The following is a 14,832-nucleotide window of genomic DNA, read 5'->3' as shown; positions in this document are numbered from 1 at the left end:
TACCCTTTGTGTTTTTTGTGTAGTGAAGTGTGTTATGTTTTTTGTGTTATGTGTTATGTGTATTTGTTTATAGTTGTTTTGGGGGGGAAAAAAAGAAAAAAAGAGAAGGTCCCTCCTTGGTGTGGTATTGTACATGACCGTTACTCACATGCAGGGGTGTGTGTATGGAGAGAAACCGCACAGAAAAGCAGATGTGTGGTGGCATCTTTGCTGAGCTGCTCCTCTCCCACCACTTCCCCCAAGTCATCCTGGATGCAAAGCAGGAAGGGAACGAAAGAGGAACCGGGCAGGCTAGACTGCCTTGTCAAGCGAAGTAGAATAGCCTGCTGAATTCTGTGGGCAGGAGGGAGGCTGGCTGAATGCAAGGGGTGTAGTGGGGGTGAGGTGGAGTGAACACGCTGAGGAGGAAGCTTGGCTTGCACGGTTTGCACTTACCCCACTCCAATGTCTCCTGTGTTCTGCATTGTGATGTGCCGAGAAGCCTGACTCCGTTGCACCACTGCTCCGAAGGGAAGATGCTCCTGGTCCAGGCTGACCTCAATTCCTGGGCAGCTGCCTTGCACCATGAAAAGGGAGCGCAGGATTCCGTGGCACTCTATCAGGACTTCCTCCTTGAAGGGTAGGATGCGACTCTTTGGGCAGAAAGTCACCTCCACATAACAGGTGCCTTCCTTGGGTATCAGGGTGACATCACTTGTAGGAGTCATGGTGAGAACCTGCCCAGAAGACCGGAGGCAGAGCCTTTAGGAGTCCCAAAGAAAACATCGCCACCATGGCTCCCTGGCCAGCTGCTCCATCAACTTGTGCCTGGGTTGGAACACTTCGGATTCCAGGCCAAGCCTCTCATGGCTGAATGGCCCTCTGCACAACAAAAGCCCTGAGCAAGATCAACTGGTACGTCAAAGAGAATGGTCCAATGGCCCAATCATGTTTGTTCTTTGTGTGAGTGTGTTGAGTGTGCTGAGTGTGCGCATTTGGGAAATCTATTCCTAAACTGTTTTACTGGAGGCCCGAGACCAACTCCAGGCCTCGGTGTTAGACCAGCCCTGAGACCAGCCCCAGGCCTAGGCAGACACCCATCACCATCACTACAGGTCTTCAAATGACTGGGCTGCCTATAGTGGACTCCCTGAGTGGTAGCAGTGCCAGCCAGGAGAGTTTGTCTGGTGGGACTAGCCATCCGCCCCAAATGAGTGATTTTATGGCCTGCTCATGCCTTGCCTGTAGCCCTCAGTTCAAGCTCCTGAAAGCCCCTCTCTAGTCATGGGTTTTGCCCAAACTCTTTTCCTTTTGAAACATAATTTGAGGTGTTTCTTGAGTCTTTAAGTCACAGACTGGAGTATATTGTAGGATCTAGTCCCGACGTTTCTTTTCCTTTTCTTTCAGTCTCCCAACTTTTCTCCTTTCCCCCTTCCTTCTTGATATTTCAAAACTCCCAATTTGAAGCCCAGTTCCCCCTGGGTCACCCACACAATTGCCCTGCATCCTTTCTCTGCCTTCTTTTCTCCCTGCATCCTTGAACCACTAGGTGCCTCTCTCCCTTTTGAGAATGTCCTCTTTCTCTTCTGTACATCACAATAGCTTAGGTTCAGGGCTTAGTTGTACAGATGACTAAGGCCCAAATCCTAACCAACTCTCCAGCACTGGTACAGCGGTGCCAATGGGGCATGTGCTGGATCCTGCTATAGAGTGATCGGTAAGGGAATGTTTGTTCCCTTACCTCGAAGTTGCATTGCCTTTTCACCGGTGCTGGAAAGCTGGTTAGGTCTGTACCCGAAAACACTGTATGGCATGATTTTGATTCCCCTTTCCTGCTATTGTTAAATGATCCCCACAATAAGAGTTTTCTTGCTTCATCTTTGCCTCCCTCTTCCTTCCATGCTGAACTACTAAGCTGTGCCATTGACCAGTATGCAGGGTTCTGGTTTTTCCCCGGGTGCTCATGATTATTAAAGCACTCCTGGCAACAAATGCCAAGGGATCCCATGGTGGGCAGGCTGACCAGCAGGCCAGCATGGAATGATTCCGTGAGAGGGTGAGACCTTACCTTTGACTCTTGCAACTCTGGCACAGAGGACATAAAACTGAGTTTGAAAGTGACAAAGCTGACACTGTTGTTCACTATGGTGGCTGTCTTCCTAGCAGTGTGACCTGGAGGGACTGCTCCAAATTTCAGCACTTTGTTGTGTGGGTCCACGACCTCAATCTGTAAGCAGGAAAAGGAGTGTATGAGAACTGAAACATATGAGAGAGAGAGAGAGAGAGAGAGAGAGAGAGAGAGAGAGAGAGAGAGAGAGAGAGAGAGAGAGAGAGAGAGAGAGAAACTGCAGCGCACAGCAAGATCCTATCTCCTCTTTCCTGTTTCAACATGCCCCCAGAAGCTCCCTGTACTTATGCCAGCTAAATGGTCCAAGGCAACCCACTAGAGGCCGGATAGCCTACAGGGAGGTAACAAATGTTGATGACTGCTGAGCCCTCTTCAATCTTACCTTCATCTCAATGCCTTTCCCAGTGACTTCAATGCTCCGCTGCAAGAGCCCATTGATTTCAAAGGTGATGACTTCTTTGTAGGAAATGGCTTCTCGGGGATAGAAGACAATGGGAATATCTGTCTTTCCTCCAGGACTCAGCACTTTATTTTGGAAGGTCAGTTCAAGAAAAGCCGTGTTGGTGAACAAGCAGTCCAAGCTGCGAAGAGGCCACAACAAACCTTCAAACTGGTGCTAAGTACAGAAGTCCTCCTCCTTGAGAGTTACCCTGAAATTTACCCTCCCCAAAAGTCACCCTGGGGCCCCTCTCGGCTTAGAGAGTTTGCTGACACCGACTTCACCTTCTGAAGCATGGAATCAAAGAGCTATTCCCCCCAAACATCTCATTATAAATGGCCAAAGAAAATGTTCTCAAAACTGTCTGGAAAGCTATGCATCCCTTTGGGAAATTTATTTCCCTTTCAGTGAGAACCGATAGTTGTGTTGCCAATTCAGGTGGCGAAATCAATCAGTCCAATTAACTTGTGTGAAAAGCCACAGTCCACTGCCCAGGCAGTCCACTGCCCAGGTGAGGCTTGGATTTTAAAGAGACAAGGTGGCAGAAAAGAAAAGGCACTTTAATTTTGCTCTTTCTTGTTTGCCACCCCCAGCTCTTTTTCCCTGCTTGCTGGATTTCCTCCCTGCCCCAGAAGTTGTGACTTCCCAATCAATGCTGCTGCAGGCTGCCCACAGCCCAGTGGCATGTACCTGAATGTGCACCTGCTTTGTGACTGCAGGACTCACCTGCCCAACCTCACTGCAGCTTACCTTGCTTCCTTGCGATCTCTATTTGTGATAGTAAGGACTCGCTTGGGAATTGGCATCCCAGCTTGGTAGATGAAGCAGCTTCCAAAGTCCACTTTGGTGAAGGAGAAATGAATTTTGGGAGCCATGGCGTAGCCATGCAAGACACAAGTAAACACCGGGCCATGGCTAACCTGTGAGAAGAGAAGCCCCAAGAAACCCAGTCAGTGCATGTGCCACAACAAGGAACTTCTGGGGGCTCCTGCACTCTGGAGAGAAGAGCCAATGGCCTGCCTCTTTACCCAGACTTCTCTGGACTGTGTGGTTAAGAGGAGAAAAAGAAGAGGAGGAAGAGGGAGGGGAACAGGGCATGCATTAAGGCCTGTGGAGCATGGAGGATGTGTCTTTCAGAGGTAATGTAGACCAGGAGAACAGAAGCAAGATGCAAGCAGACATCCAAAATGCCCCAGTGGGTTGATCTTGAGCATTACTCTAGAACAGGGGTGCTCAATAGGTGGATCGCGATCTACCGGTAGATCGCGAAGCAAAATGAGTAGATCATGGAGTGCCGACCCTCCCCTTCAGGTGCCTCTGGGAGGAAACGCCGGGAGTAAGGCCCATTGTACTCAATGGGGCTTACTCCCAGGTAAGTGTGGCTAGGATTGCAGCCTCACAGCCTAATCCTAGGCATGTCTACTCAGGAGTAAGTCCTGTTATACTCAGTGGGGCTCAAGGTACACCAACATACATTGTACACATAAATGTTATATGTTATGATGGCGTGAACATTGTAAAAAAAAACTCTGGTAGATCTCTGGGCCTTGCTGGGTTTCAAAGTAGCTCTCGAGCCAAAAAAGTGTGAGCACCCCTGCTCTAGAATCTGAAGCCTGACTGAAAATGCTGCTGAGACACTTTGTGGTATAAGCCCAGGCATCAGCTCAGCCTTAATTCTCTGCTGGAAGTAAAACTGTTCCCTGCCACAAAATGCCTGCAGTGTTGAAATATTCTGGGGGGGGGGGGGAGTAAACAGTTAAAAGTACACAGGGCGTTATAAACCTCATCATAGTACTGTCTGGTCTTTCCCTTAATTAGCAACAAGGGAGGAGGCAAATCACTGAGACTGCAGTGGTAATGGGGGAGGGCTTTAAACCCTTTGCTCCTGCAACTCCATGAAAATAATCTCCTTCCAAAAGTTCTTTTTGCCCCAGGAGGGAAGCTACCACTGGCAGCATGTGCCAGTGAGACAAATTCTGAGACAAATGGGGAAGGTGATTTGTACTGGGATGAAGGGTTACAAAAGAGATGAGGAATTAATCAAGCCTCTCTCTATGCTGTGGGTCCAGTCCTGAAAAGGGCTCCCCCGTGACATCCATGTAAAGAAAGAGACAACAGCTGGAAACACATCGACCAGTGCAGTTTGAAGAAAAATATCATAAATCTGAGTTCTTACATGTAGTTTGAGCTCAACGTCCTTCAGGACACAGGCCTTCAGTGGGTGGAATGATAGTATAACCTCCACCCTCTCTCCTGCCTCCACCACGCCATTATTGGGAGAGATGGTAAAATACTGCTGCAAGGCTCTGGCACTGTGGAACTCCCAAGAGAAGGTGAAGTTGAATTTTCCTGTGTTCAGGATATAGAACTTGCAAGACACATAGTCGTTCAGTTGCACCTGTGGAGAGCAGAGAAAAGGTGTCCTGGTGGCATTGGTGCCACTGGCCGAGGTTGGGGTTGCAGCTCAGTGATGGAGGGCCTGCTTTGCAGGGAGAAGGTCCCCTGGTGGCATCTCCAGGCAGGACTGGGCAAAGGAACATGTCAAAACCTTGCAGAGCTGCTGCTAGTCATGGCAGCTTGACAATCTACCTAGTGATCTTCTCAGGTAGCTCGCCATGTTCCACTGCAGTGCCACTGACTAAAAGTGAGGCTAAACTGGGGCCAGCCCACCCACTCCTCATAAGAACAAGGAGCTGGAGAGAAGGAACCTCCTCACAGCCAAGTAGCAACAGAGAACACATCCCAAATTCTCCAGTTTCTATTTCCAGTTTTCCCACAGATGAAATCAGAAAACTGATACTCAATTTTCCAGCCTATATAGACTCTCTGCTGTAGGTGGGAGGAAGGGAACCTTCTAGCAAAGTGGTTTTCACATATTTAGCACCGGGACCTACTTTTTAGAATGAGAATCTGTCAGGACCCACCAGAAATGATGTCATGACCAGAAGTGACATCATCAAGCAGAAAATTTTTTTACAATCCTATGCTGCAATCCTACCCACGCTTTCCCAGGAGTAAGTCCCATTTACCATCATTGTTAAAATAATATACATAGTAGCTTGTTAAAAGTACAGATCTGTCACATTTCCCCAAATGCAGTCACATACCATGGTAGCATCAAGTCTAATATATGAAAAATATTGAAATGAATGAGGACCCACCTGAAATTGACTCATGACCCACCTTGTGGGTCCTGACCCACAGTTTGAGAAACACTGTTCTAGTACATTATCTGTTAATACTGGTAGTGACTTTGGGCCCAATCCTATCCAATTTTCCAGCACTGATGCAGCTGCAATAGTGCTCTGTGGTTAGGGAACAAAAGTTATTTTACCTTGAGGAGGCCTCCGTGACTGTCCGCACACCATAGGATGCAGTACACAGCTGCAGCAGTGTTGGAAATCTAGATAAGATTGGGCCCTGTATGTACTGCTCTTCATCACATACTCCCAAGTTCTGAAGTCAGTACTTTCTGTAGTAAAGCTTCACTATGGAATGAACTTCAGGCCCTTCTGCTCTCTCACCTCTTGAAAATGGATAGCATTCACCTGGTCATGATCCAACTCAGTAACCACGCCATCGTTTTTCTCATATTTCACAGACACGTTCATGGTGTGACCGGTAGCCTTGACATTCAGGCAGAGAGGTTGGCTCTTCCACTTGACATCGCAAATCAGGTTAAAGTTTACATCCCCTTCCAGTGTTGGCATGAAGAAGATGTTGATTGGAATCCTGATGAGAAAACCACACAGGTTGGTGGAGGCTGGTTGTGCTGAGAAAGCAATTTACCTGCTTCAATGCTGACAAGAACTAGACCTTGGAGGACGTGCTAAGCAGTCTTCATGGATTTCTAAGTGCTGCTCAAGAGCACTCAGGGCACTCGAGAGCACTCTCTCAGGAGAGACCTGCAAGTGCTGACCTATGCCAGTGAAGGGACATCTATGAAGAGCAAAAAGCCAGGATTCTGCCTTCTTTACATAGCAGAACGTGAATGTGGACAGTCATTTATCTATAGACAAAGGAGCTCAAGAGCAAGCATGCTGCTCTTGCCACCCCAGGAAAAAAGTAGATCTAGTTATCCTTGCTGTAGAATTTGGATGGTTTTTCAAATATACAGAACTAAACAGCTGTAGGCAAGACCACTGGAAAACACAAAAATGGATTCAGTTCTCTGAAACCTAAAAGTGCAGTATGTAGCTCTCTCCTCACCCTCCTTTACCTGGAACAAGGTGGGATTGAACCTTCCATGGGCTGAACCTTCAGATAATTGATGCGTCCCTCTGAAAACCGGGAGCCCTCTCTGAAAGCAAAACTGAAGGCTTTGTCCTCATCGTTGATAATGTTGACACTCTCACGAACCTCATGTCCTTCAGGGGAAAAAACAATGCAATTTTAGGCTTCCTATCAGTTTCCGAAGGAGATCCCTTTGTTATCCCCTGAGCTATTGATCAGAGTTGCAATGCTATTCAAAGACATTCCTGGAGGATACTTTCCAAAATTAAAATGTAAATTTTTTTGCAATAAAAACGGCAAGAAAGAAAAGGAAGGTGGTTGGAGAGGTTGAAGGGCGCATACAAAGTTTCTCCTGAAATATAGACTGAGGGCCCAATCAATTTTCCAGGGCCAATGCAGCCATGCCAATGGGCCGTGTGCTGCATTCTTCAGTGGGGAGGCAGTCACAGAGGCCCCCTCAATGTTAGGGAACATTTGTTCCCTTAACTCCAGGCTGCGTTGCGGCTGCACTGATGCTGGAAAGTTGGATAGGATTGGACCCTAAGGCTACAATCCTGAGCACACTTTCCTGGGAGTAAGCCTCATTCAACACAATGAGACTTACTTCTGAGTAGATATGCATAGAATTGGGTAAGTCACCACACTCTGCCCTAGCCAAGGCATAACCAGGACATCTTGAAATGCCCCCACGTATTATTGTACTGCAATCCATAGCATGTTTCTGGTGGGAGTGAGGGAGAAACATCTAATCCATGTCTAGCGTTCCGGGTAAAATGAAATAACTGCATCAGGATCTTTGAATGGGGGAATTCTTTGTGTTAAACATGGTCGAGAGCTGCCAGTGCTCCCACTCAATATGCAACAGTGCTGTGATTTGGGAAGTGGCTGAGAATCTTTGAAGTGAAGCTACAGAAGAGCAGGGCTTGGAAGGCTGTGCGCCCCGTCATCTTTCCTAAGTTTTCTGCTCCAACAGGCTGCTTCCCTCCTCCAGCCAAACCTCCCCATGCCTCTGTTTGAGAACACCAGGAATACAGACATTGCCATTTCTGAACAAGAGGAACTGAGGTCAGCAAGGGCTGCCAGGGACTGTCCTTACCAATCAAAAGTGAGCGGAAGTTCAGGTGGGTTCTGTCCAGAGACACTGCAGGGTCAGCAGTGTGGCCCACCAAGAGGAATGGGACGGAAATGTTGTGTTCGGGAATTGTGAAGGTCCAGAATGATTCTGTTGTGTCCAGATGCTGGGGGATGAATTCAAATAAAACCTACAGGTGCAAAAACAAATGCAACACACCTTGCTTTGAGGGCTCCTTGGCACACATTCCTGCTCTTTATAAGAAACATTTATAAACTGGGGACCTGATAATTTGTTCAGCCTGCTGGAGCCAGAGAATCCTTTCTCCAGCATGGGAAAAGCTGACCTTCGCCCAGCAGTGTTGCCAGGGGCCACAGTGCCTGGGGTGGTGACGTTGTGGCATCCCACAATGTAGTGACATCATGCTCGGGTTCTCCCAGAGGAGGCGGAGGCTTCCTCCTCTTCTGTGAACATGAAGAGGAGAGGCTGCAGCAATGGCGGCTTCTTGATTTAGCTGCCGTGCTCCTTCCTCCTCCTTTCCAGGCTCTTGTTGCACACTTATAGTGGTGGCTGGGTCGATTTTGCTCCATTTGCTGCTGTGAGTGCACACACACTCCAGCTGCTGGAGTGCATGTGTCCTCACATTTTGCAGCACCTCCTTCTGGTCTGGTACCCAGAGTGGCTGCCCCCCTGCCCCCTGCTTGCTTCACCACTGTCTTGGTTTCCCTTCCAACTGCTAGAACTGATGGCAAATTCTGCGGCAGATTTTAAAGTCTATTTAGGGGGAACCTCCTGCAGAACTTGGGGGAGGGACTTTCCTACTTCTGCAGTGGGTTCCATATGACTACAACTCAATATATACATTTGCAGCAGAACCTAAAGGCCATGACTGTTGTCACCATGATACGACCCCATCATCCTACCCATCCTACCCATCCACTCATTTCTGGACATGCAAACTATGGCCTGCTCAGCGAACCTGGATTCTCCTGGGCAAGCTGCCTTTGCTGCAGCTTGTGTGATTCCGTGCGGTTGATAAAAGGTGACAGTGAGGGTCCAACAAAAGCAACAGCCTGCATGGAAGCCTCAAGGCCCTGGTGGTGATACTGACATTTGTCCCCTTGCCCTGAGGTAAGCCCCAGCAGCTTGAATGGGTCAACTCGGACCTGCACTAGCTATATAGCTGGCACAAGTCCGCACTGATTCATGTTAGAGGATTAGGCCCAAGAAGGATACGACGTGCACCGGCACCACCAATCCCACTCCCAGCAAGGCCTAATCTGCTCATCCTGTCCCTGCCCTTCTCCCTCCCTGTTGCATCCCTCCAGCCCTCCCTCTGCCTCTTTGCTGGACTTACCTGCTCCAGTAGGCAAAGCTCTGCACACAGTAGCACCAGTGATAAGGCTCTCACTCTCCCCCTCCCCCTGTGCTCCTAAAAGGTGTGCTGTTGCAAAGTGCTTTATGGCACTCTTGTGACTGCTTGCACCAGTGAAGTGCATGCTCTGCACTTAACCCTTAACTAGTAAGGGTTAAGATTGGGTCACCAACTGTTTTTATTGACTGTTTAGAGTTGTGAGCTGCCTCAAGCCTCCCTTGTGTGACATAAACCTGTAGGACAGAAATGTTTAAAACAGATAAAGATTGACAGCTGCCAATGATTTCCAGTCTATGTAGACCAGTGCTTTGTCATGGAACAGCTGTATGTCCTTGGCTAGTTTCAGGATAACTGAAGGCTTTGCAGAACTGATGTCTGAAGGGCAGCACACTTTCTTTCCCCAAATGTTGACAGGGGATGCTGCTGGAGGAAGGTGACACTCGCCACAGCACATTTTGGTATGAGAAACCAGAGATTAGGTGTGTCTCTGAGTACCTGTCTGCACTGAAGTTACAGATGGGATTGCCCAAAGAGAGGTGATGGTCTTTTGGTGTTTGTTTTACCTGGATACGGGTTCAAAGCTGTGAATTGGGTGCTGGAATGCTAATCAGAGTCACTGGGAAAAGGTTAACAGCCACCCGAGTCCCTCGATTCCTGACCCATTCCATATTTAAGAGTCACAGTCCCAAAAAAGATGTCAGGAGTGCAGAGGAGGCTATGATTCCTCTCCTTGTCCACTCACCTCTACCACCTTCTCTGGCCGAAGTTGGCCCCGTTCAGTAAAGCAGATGAAGGCAGGGTTCTCCTTCCCCTCCACCTGCTGCTCACAGGTCCACTGGAAAGAGTATGGGGCATTGGTGGGATTCAGGATGGCAAAGCTCCTGTCCAGGACAAGGAGGAAGTGACATCATCACTGTTAAGTCTATCATGACTTGAAACAGATTAATCACCTACCTTTTAATCAATCAATCAATCAATCACTTGCATATAAATTATTCTGCATATCACAAAAGGTTTACATTATAAACACCTTTTTGAAGCTGCTGAAGAACAAGAAAATTTCCACAGAAAGCACATTTTAGAGAAGAGAGACTCTCTTAAATATTTTTTTATTTCCTACAAACTGCAAATGAGCCTCAAAAATAAGCAAGTATGCCATTAAGTCTCAACACCACTGACAAGGATCAGACCCCCTATGCAATATGGCATCCTTAACAACGCACAAACTCTTAGCAAGTATTCTATCAGGACAGAGACTCAAGGGACACCATCAGCCAAATAGGCACCCCTGAGCACTTTCCATTTGCTGGAACTAGCAATTGTTGTTGTTCTTTTGTTATTGCTGTTTGCATCTCATTCTTTGGCTCCCCAAGACCCCTGGTCTGGCTCACACCAAGGGGTGGTGACAGGGGCAGGGAGGAGGGCATATCAGGTCAGAGAGAGGGGGGTTCAGTGATGGTGCTGCAGGCCGAATCTTGACCCCTTTCCCAGGCCTGATCTGCCTTCCCAGGCCAACGCAGACTTGAGCCAGCAATCAAGCTGAACCAGGTCTGAACTGACCCATAGCAGCTGCTGAGGGTTACCCAGGGGTAAGGGAACTAATATCCCTTAACCAAAGGAGGCCTCTAGTAGCCATCAATCCCCCGAAGGACACAGCAGAAGCCATACTGGCACTGTTAAGAACATAAGAACAGCCCCACTGGATTAGGCCGTAGGCCCATCTAGTCCAGCTTCCTGTATCTCACAGCGGCCCACCAAATGCCCCAGGGAGTACACCAGATAACAACAGACCTACAACCTTGGGCCCTCCCTTGCATCTGGCATTCTGATACATAGCCCATTTCTAAAATCAGGAGGGTGTACATATGCATCATGGCTTGTAACCCATAATGGATTTTTTCTCCAGAAACTTGTCTGGTTTCTGATGCTGATAGCTGTTCCAGGTCAGTTGCCAACCTAAATGCCCCAGGCAGTTTTCAGCTGCCAGTTCTCTGCTGCTGCAGGAGGCTCACTTGGTGTTTCTGATGTGGACTCCGACGGAAGTGAATTCAATCACTTTGGTGTTTGGATCCACTGCCAGCCCTCCAGGCCCTCGCAGGTCTGGGTTGCTTCTGCCTGCAGTGAGGTAATCAGAGTCTTGCAGATCGAAGTGGCAATACGGTAGCAGGCCCTTCCCCTTCACGGACAGAGCAGGGCCTTCCTCGTCAGGCTTCATGTTAGAAATACTGAGAAGAAGAAAAAAGCAGATTGATAGCAAATGTAAATTAACCAATGAAACTTTCTGCTCCACATGTTACATGAAGTCCCCTTCTTGTCACTTTCTCTCTGTAGCCATTTTCTTTGTCTTTACAGCAGTGGTGGCCACACTTCTCATGAAAGACCTCCACTCATTTGTATCTCCAGCTATCCCAAGAGAACAGCAACAGCAGACCCTTACTTCACCCCACTGTCTGGCACAGACCACTTCAGTGAGTTTAATACAATGGCATTTGATAAGTGCAGGCCTGCAAGATCTGCAAGCCACAGACTGATCACAGCCTCCTCCATGCTGTCTGCAATCCGGGGGGGGGGGCAAGTCCCACTGTTCCAGGCACCAGGGCAAATATGCACTTCGCTTTTTATGACTTCCAGGCATGAGCAAGGTTTACCCTGGAATTGGTTTCTTGGGGCCACTGGAACCCCTTGACTTCCCCACTCTGGGGAATCAGGTCCAAGGATTGGCTCAACGCCACGTTGTTTCATTACCAGTCGGTTGGGGACAAAGGTGAAAGTCAATGGCAAAGGCAAAATGCCTGGTGCTCCCAAATGATTCAGCAGGCCTTTCATGAACTGACCCAATGCTGGAGCCTCCTTACAGTTGAAGAAGGTGAATACAAGTGAAAAATTCCCCTATTTTAAAAGTATTATTATTATTATTATTATTATTATTAAGATGAAGAAGCAAACAACCTCACTGAAAACCTGTTGTTAGGTAAACAGCATCTGCAATCTCTGGCACTGTTCGTGATTCCAGCCTCCATGGAGTCAAAAGGGCAAGAACATGGCAGCCCTTGTGAGAGGCCTTGTCTCACCTTCCCATGAAGCAGTGCTACCACTCAGGTGACATCTCCTTACCAGCAGAGCAGGCGACCTTCAAACTCTCCCACTTCCAGGGGAGAGAATTTCACATGGAGGCACCGGGAACTCCCAGGAGGAATGATGCCACTGTTGGGCTCCACAAAGAACGGGGGGTGGCTGCCTACTGGGAACACGTAGGAAGACATACTCTCCATCACGCTCTCCAGTTGGCTGAGCGGTCGGCTGGACTGGGTCCTGACAGAAGCGGCTGAGGTACGCAATGGATCTTCTCCTGGGTGAGAGGCAGAATTTGCTGGGATCACCATTGTGGCTTGACATATACTTCCCAGCAATACAAAGAACTTCCATTTATTTCTCATTCCTTCATATAATTCTCTGTTGGAGACCCTGGGAGTAAAGTAAACCCCAGCAGCCAGTAGAAACATTTTCTGGGCTTCAAATAGCATTCTTTCTCTCTGATAGGTGTTGAGAAGAGTTCATGACAACAGATGGTACTTGGAACACAAAGCAGAGGCTTAGAGACTAAGGCTGAAATCCTAACCAACTTTTCAGCACAGAGGTAAGGGCCCAAAGTAAGGGAGCCCCAAAGTAAGGGAACAAAGATTCCCTTACCTTGAGGAAGCCTCTATGACTGTCCCCCAATTGCACGATACAGCACATGCCCCATTGGCACAGCTGTGTCAGTGCTAGAAAGTTGGTTAGGATTTGAGCCTAATGCTGTTCAAAATCACCATCTGCAAGTCTCTACAGAAAGACTCCCAGTCAAGCAGTGCTACACTACATTGCCTCCCTCTAACATTTCTATTGCAAATGTATGAGTCCTCCAGAAAGACCTGAAAGAATGGGAGAGGTCAACTTGAGCAGAAAGGGGATAGGCAGGGCCAGCCTAAGACCACTTGATACCTGAGGCAGCATGCTAATTGCTGCCCCCTTTTACTCAAGAATGTGCCAGCCTCTATTCTTCCCACTCTTCAATGTCCTAGCTCCAATGTCTTCCCCTCCATACTTCCTCTTCCATTTTAAGGCAGAAGGAGGAGGAGGAGGAGCAGTGGAGGCAAGTAGGCAGACAGAGGAGCACCCCCACCAATCTGCTGCCTGAGGCAACTGCTATAGTAGGCCGCACAGATGGACTGGCTCCCAAGATGGAAAGGAAGAATTTGAAGAAGCCCTCACAAAAAGGAATAGGCCCTGGAGGGCTCAGGGTGGGGAGTAAGGGCTGAACGACAAACATGCCAGTAGTTGCCAGCTGTACCTTCTGGGCTTGTTGATAAGAGCTCTGTGGCAAAATTGACTGCTCTTCCACCTTCCTCCATGACCACTCTCCAGGAGTACTCCAGCTGCACATTCCCAGGGTTGCGCAGCTCCACTCTGAAAAGAAAAGCACAACAAAATGAGAGAAAGGAAAGAGGGACAGAATGGAAATTAACTTTCTGCACAGAATTGGAATGCACCTGAACCTAAGAAAGAAAAGCTGTGCTGTGGAAATACACCACTTTTGTTAAACAGAATATTTAATCCCCTCCAGGGTGAAGCCTTTGAAAAACAGCTGTGTGCGGCACTAATTGGCTGGTGATTGTGACACTATGAATCCCACTCCAAAACAGTTTTGCAGTGTTTTAAAAAGTGACTCTACTTTAAAAAAAAAAAAACAAATCAAAACAAATGAACTTTTGATGTGTTAAATGTAAAAGCAGGACTAAAAATATAACACACCAAGTGGGATGGGGCACAAGGCAAAACTGATGTGAAAACCATCACAGAATTGTAGATGGGTATATGTGGCCAATGAATAGGCAAGGAAAAGCCATGAGAGGAAAAAATGCAACGTTCCATTTTAAGACATAGTTTATCACTGACAGAAGAGAAGTATAAGGAAAGAGCATCTCTGCCAGATACTGTGCATTAGCTACTTACTTGAACACTCGAGTCTGGAAGAGCATTGTTTCTTTGAAGTGTACTGTATCCACCTCCATTGCATACTGGGCGTAGTCAACTGTGGCGCTCACCCAAAGCTCCAGCTCTCGGGCACTGTCCTCCACAGTCATGTGAGCAGGCTCTGGGTCTGTCTCTATCACCTTCACCAAGGACAACAATGGGCAAACATGAAAGGACCTCACACAGGCAATTTTCCCAGCATATGGTGATTGCACAAGCAGGGTGACCTGATACAATGGAGGACAAAGTGTCTATACCTTTAACCACTGAATGGAAGAGGGAATTTTGGCAGGTGCAGCTTTTTAAAATCCTTCCATGTTGAGCTGCACCTGTCAAAATTCCCTCTTCCATTCAGTGGTTAAAGGTATAGGCACTCTGTCCTCCATTGTGTTTGGTCACCCTGGGCACAAGGGAAGGCAAAGAAGGCACCCTCGTACACAAGCTTCTATCTACGAGGCACCAGTTTTTCACTACGTGGACACTCTGGGTTTTGGAGGAATAGTTTGATTTCAAGCCTGCACCTAACTTAACCAGGAGGCTGTTATGGATTATGGGTAAGCAAAATACCCCAAACAACATGCAGATCTCAGAAG

The 14,832-nt window shown here is 47.9% G+C and overlaps 1 protein-coding gene across 1 annotated transcript in view; it reads right to left on the bottom strand.

The window, feature by feature from the left end:
* LOC136660620 (hydrocephalus-inducing protein-like) overlaps positions 1 to 14,832 on the bottom strand; it is a 103,078-nt gene that overhangs the window by 10,477 nt on the left and 77,769 nt on the right. Inside the window, exons 48-60 of the mRNA XM_066637927.1 lie at positions 14,219 to 14,379; positions 13,557 to 13,672; positions 12,341 to 12,572; positions 11,239 to 11,451; positions 9,969 to 10,107; positions 7,876 to 8,041; positions 6,766 to 6,913; positions 6,071 to 6,278; positions 4,723 to 4,944; positions 3,297 to 3,466; positions 2,490 to 2,688; positions 2,048 to 2,206; positions 436 to 716 (exon numbers count right to left, since the gene is read on the bottom strand). Coding sequence (XP_066494024.1) covers positions 436 to 716; positions 2,048 to 2,206; positions 2,490 to 2,688; positions 3,297 to 3,466; positions 4,723 to 4,944; positions 6,071 to 6,278; positions 6,766 to 6,913; positions 7,876 to 8,041; positions 9,969 to 10,107; positions 11,239 to 11,451; positions 12,341 to 12,572; positions 13,557 to 13,672; positions 14,219 to 14,379 — 2,414 coding nt within the window. The remainder of the gene's footprint in view (positions 1 to 435; positions 717 to 2,047; positions 2,207 to 2,489; positions 2,689 to 3,296; positions 3,467 to 4,722; positions 4,945 to 6,070; positions 6,279 to 6,765; positions 6,914 to 7,875; positions 8,042 to 9,968; positions 10,108 to 11,238; positions 11,452 to 12,340; positions 12,573 to 13,556; positions 13,673 to 14,218; positions 14,380 to 14,832) is intronic.

This window comes from Tiliqua scincoides, chromosome 9, assembly GCF_035046505.1.
Source record: "Tiliqua scincoides isolate rTilSci1 chromosome 9, rTilSci1.hap2, whole genome shotgun sequence".
Classification (NCBI taxonomy): domain Eukaryota; kingdom Metazoa; phylum Chordata; class Lepidosauria; order Squamata; family Scincidae; genus Tiliqua; species Tiliqua scincoides.
The sequence above is the reverse complement of the archived record's forward strand: the minus strand, read 5'-3'. Positions and strand labels throughout refer to the sequence as shown.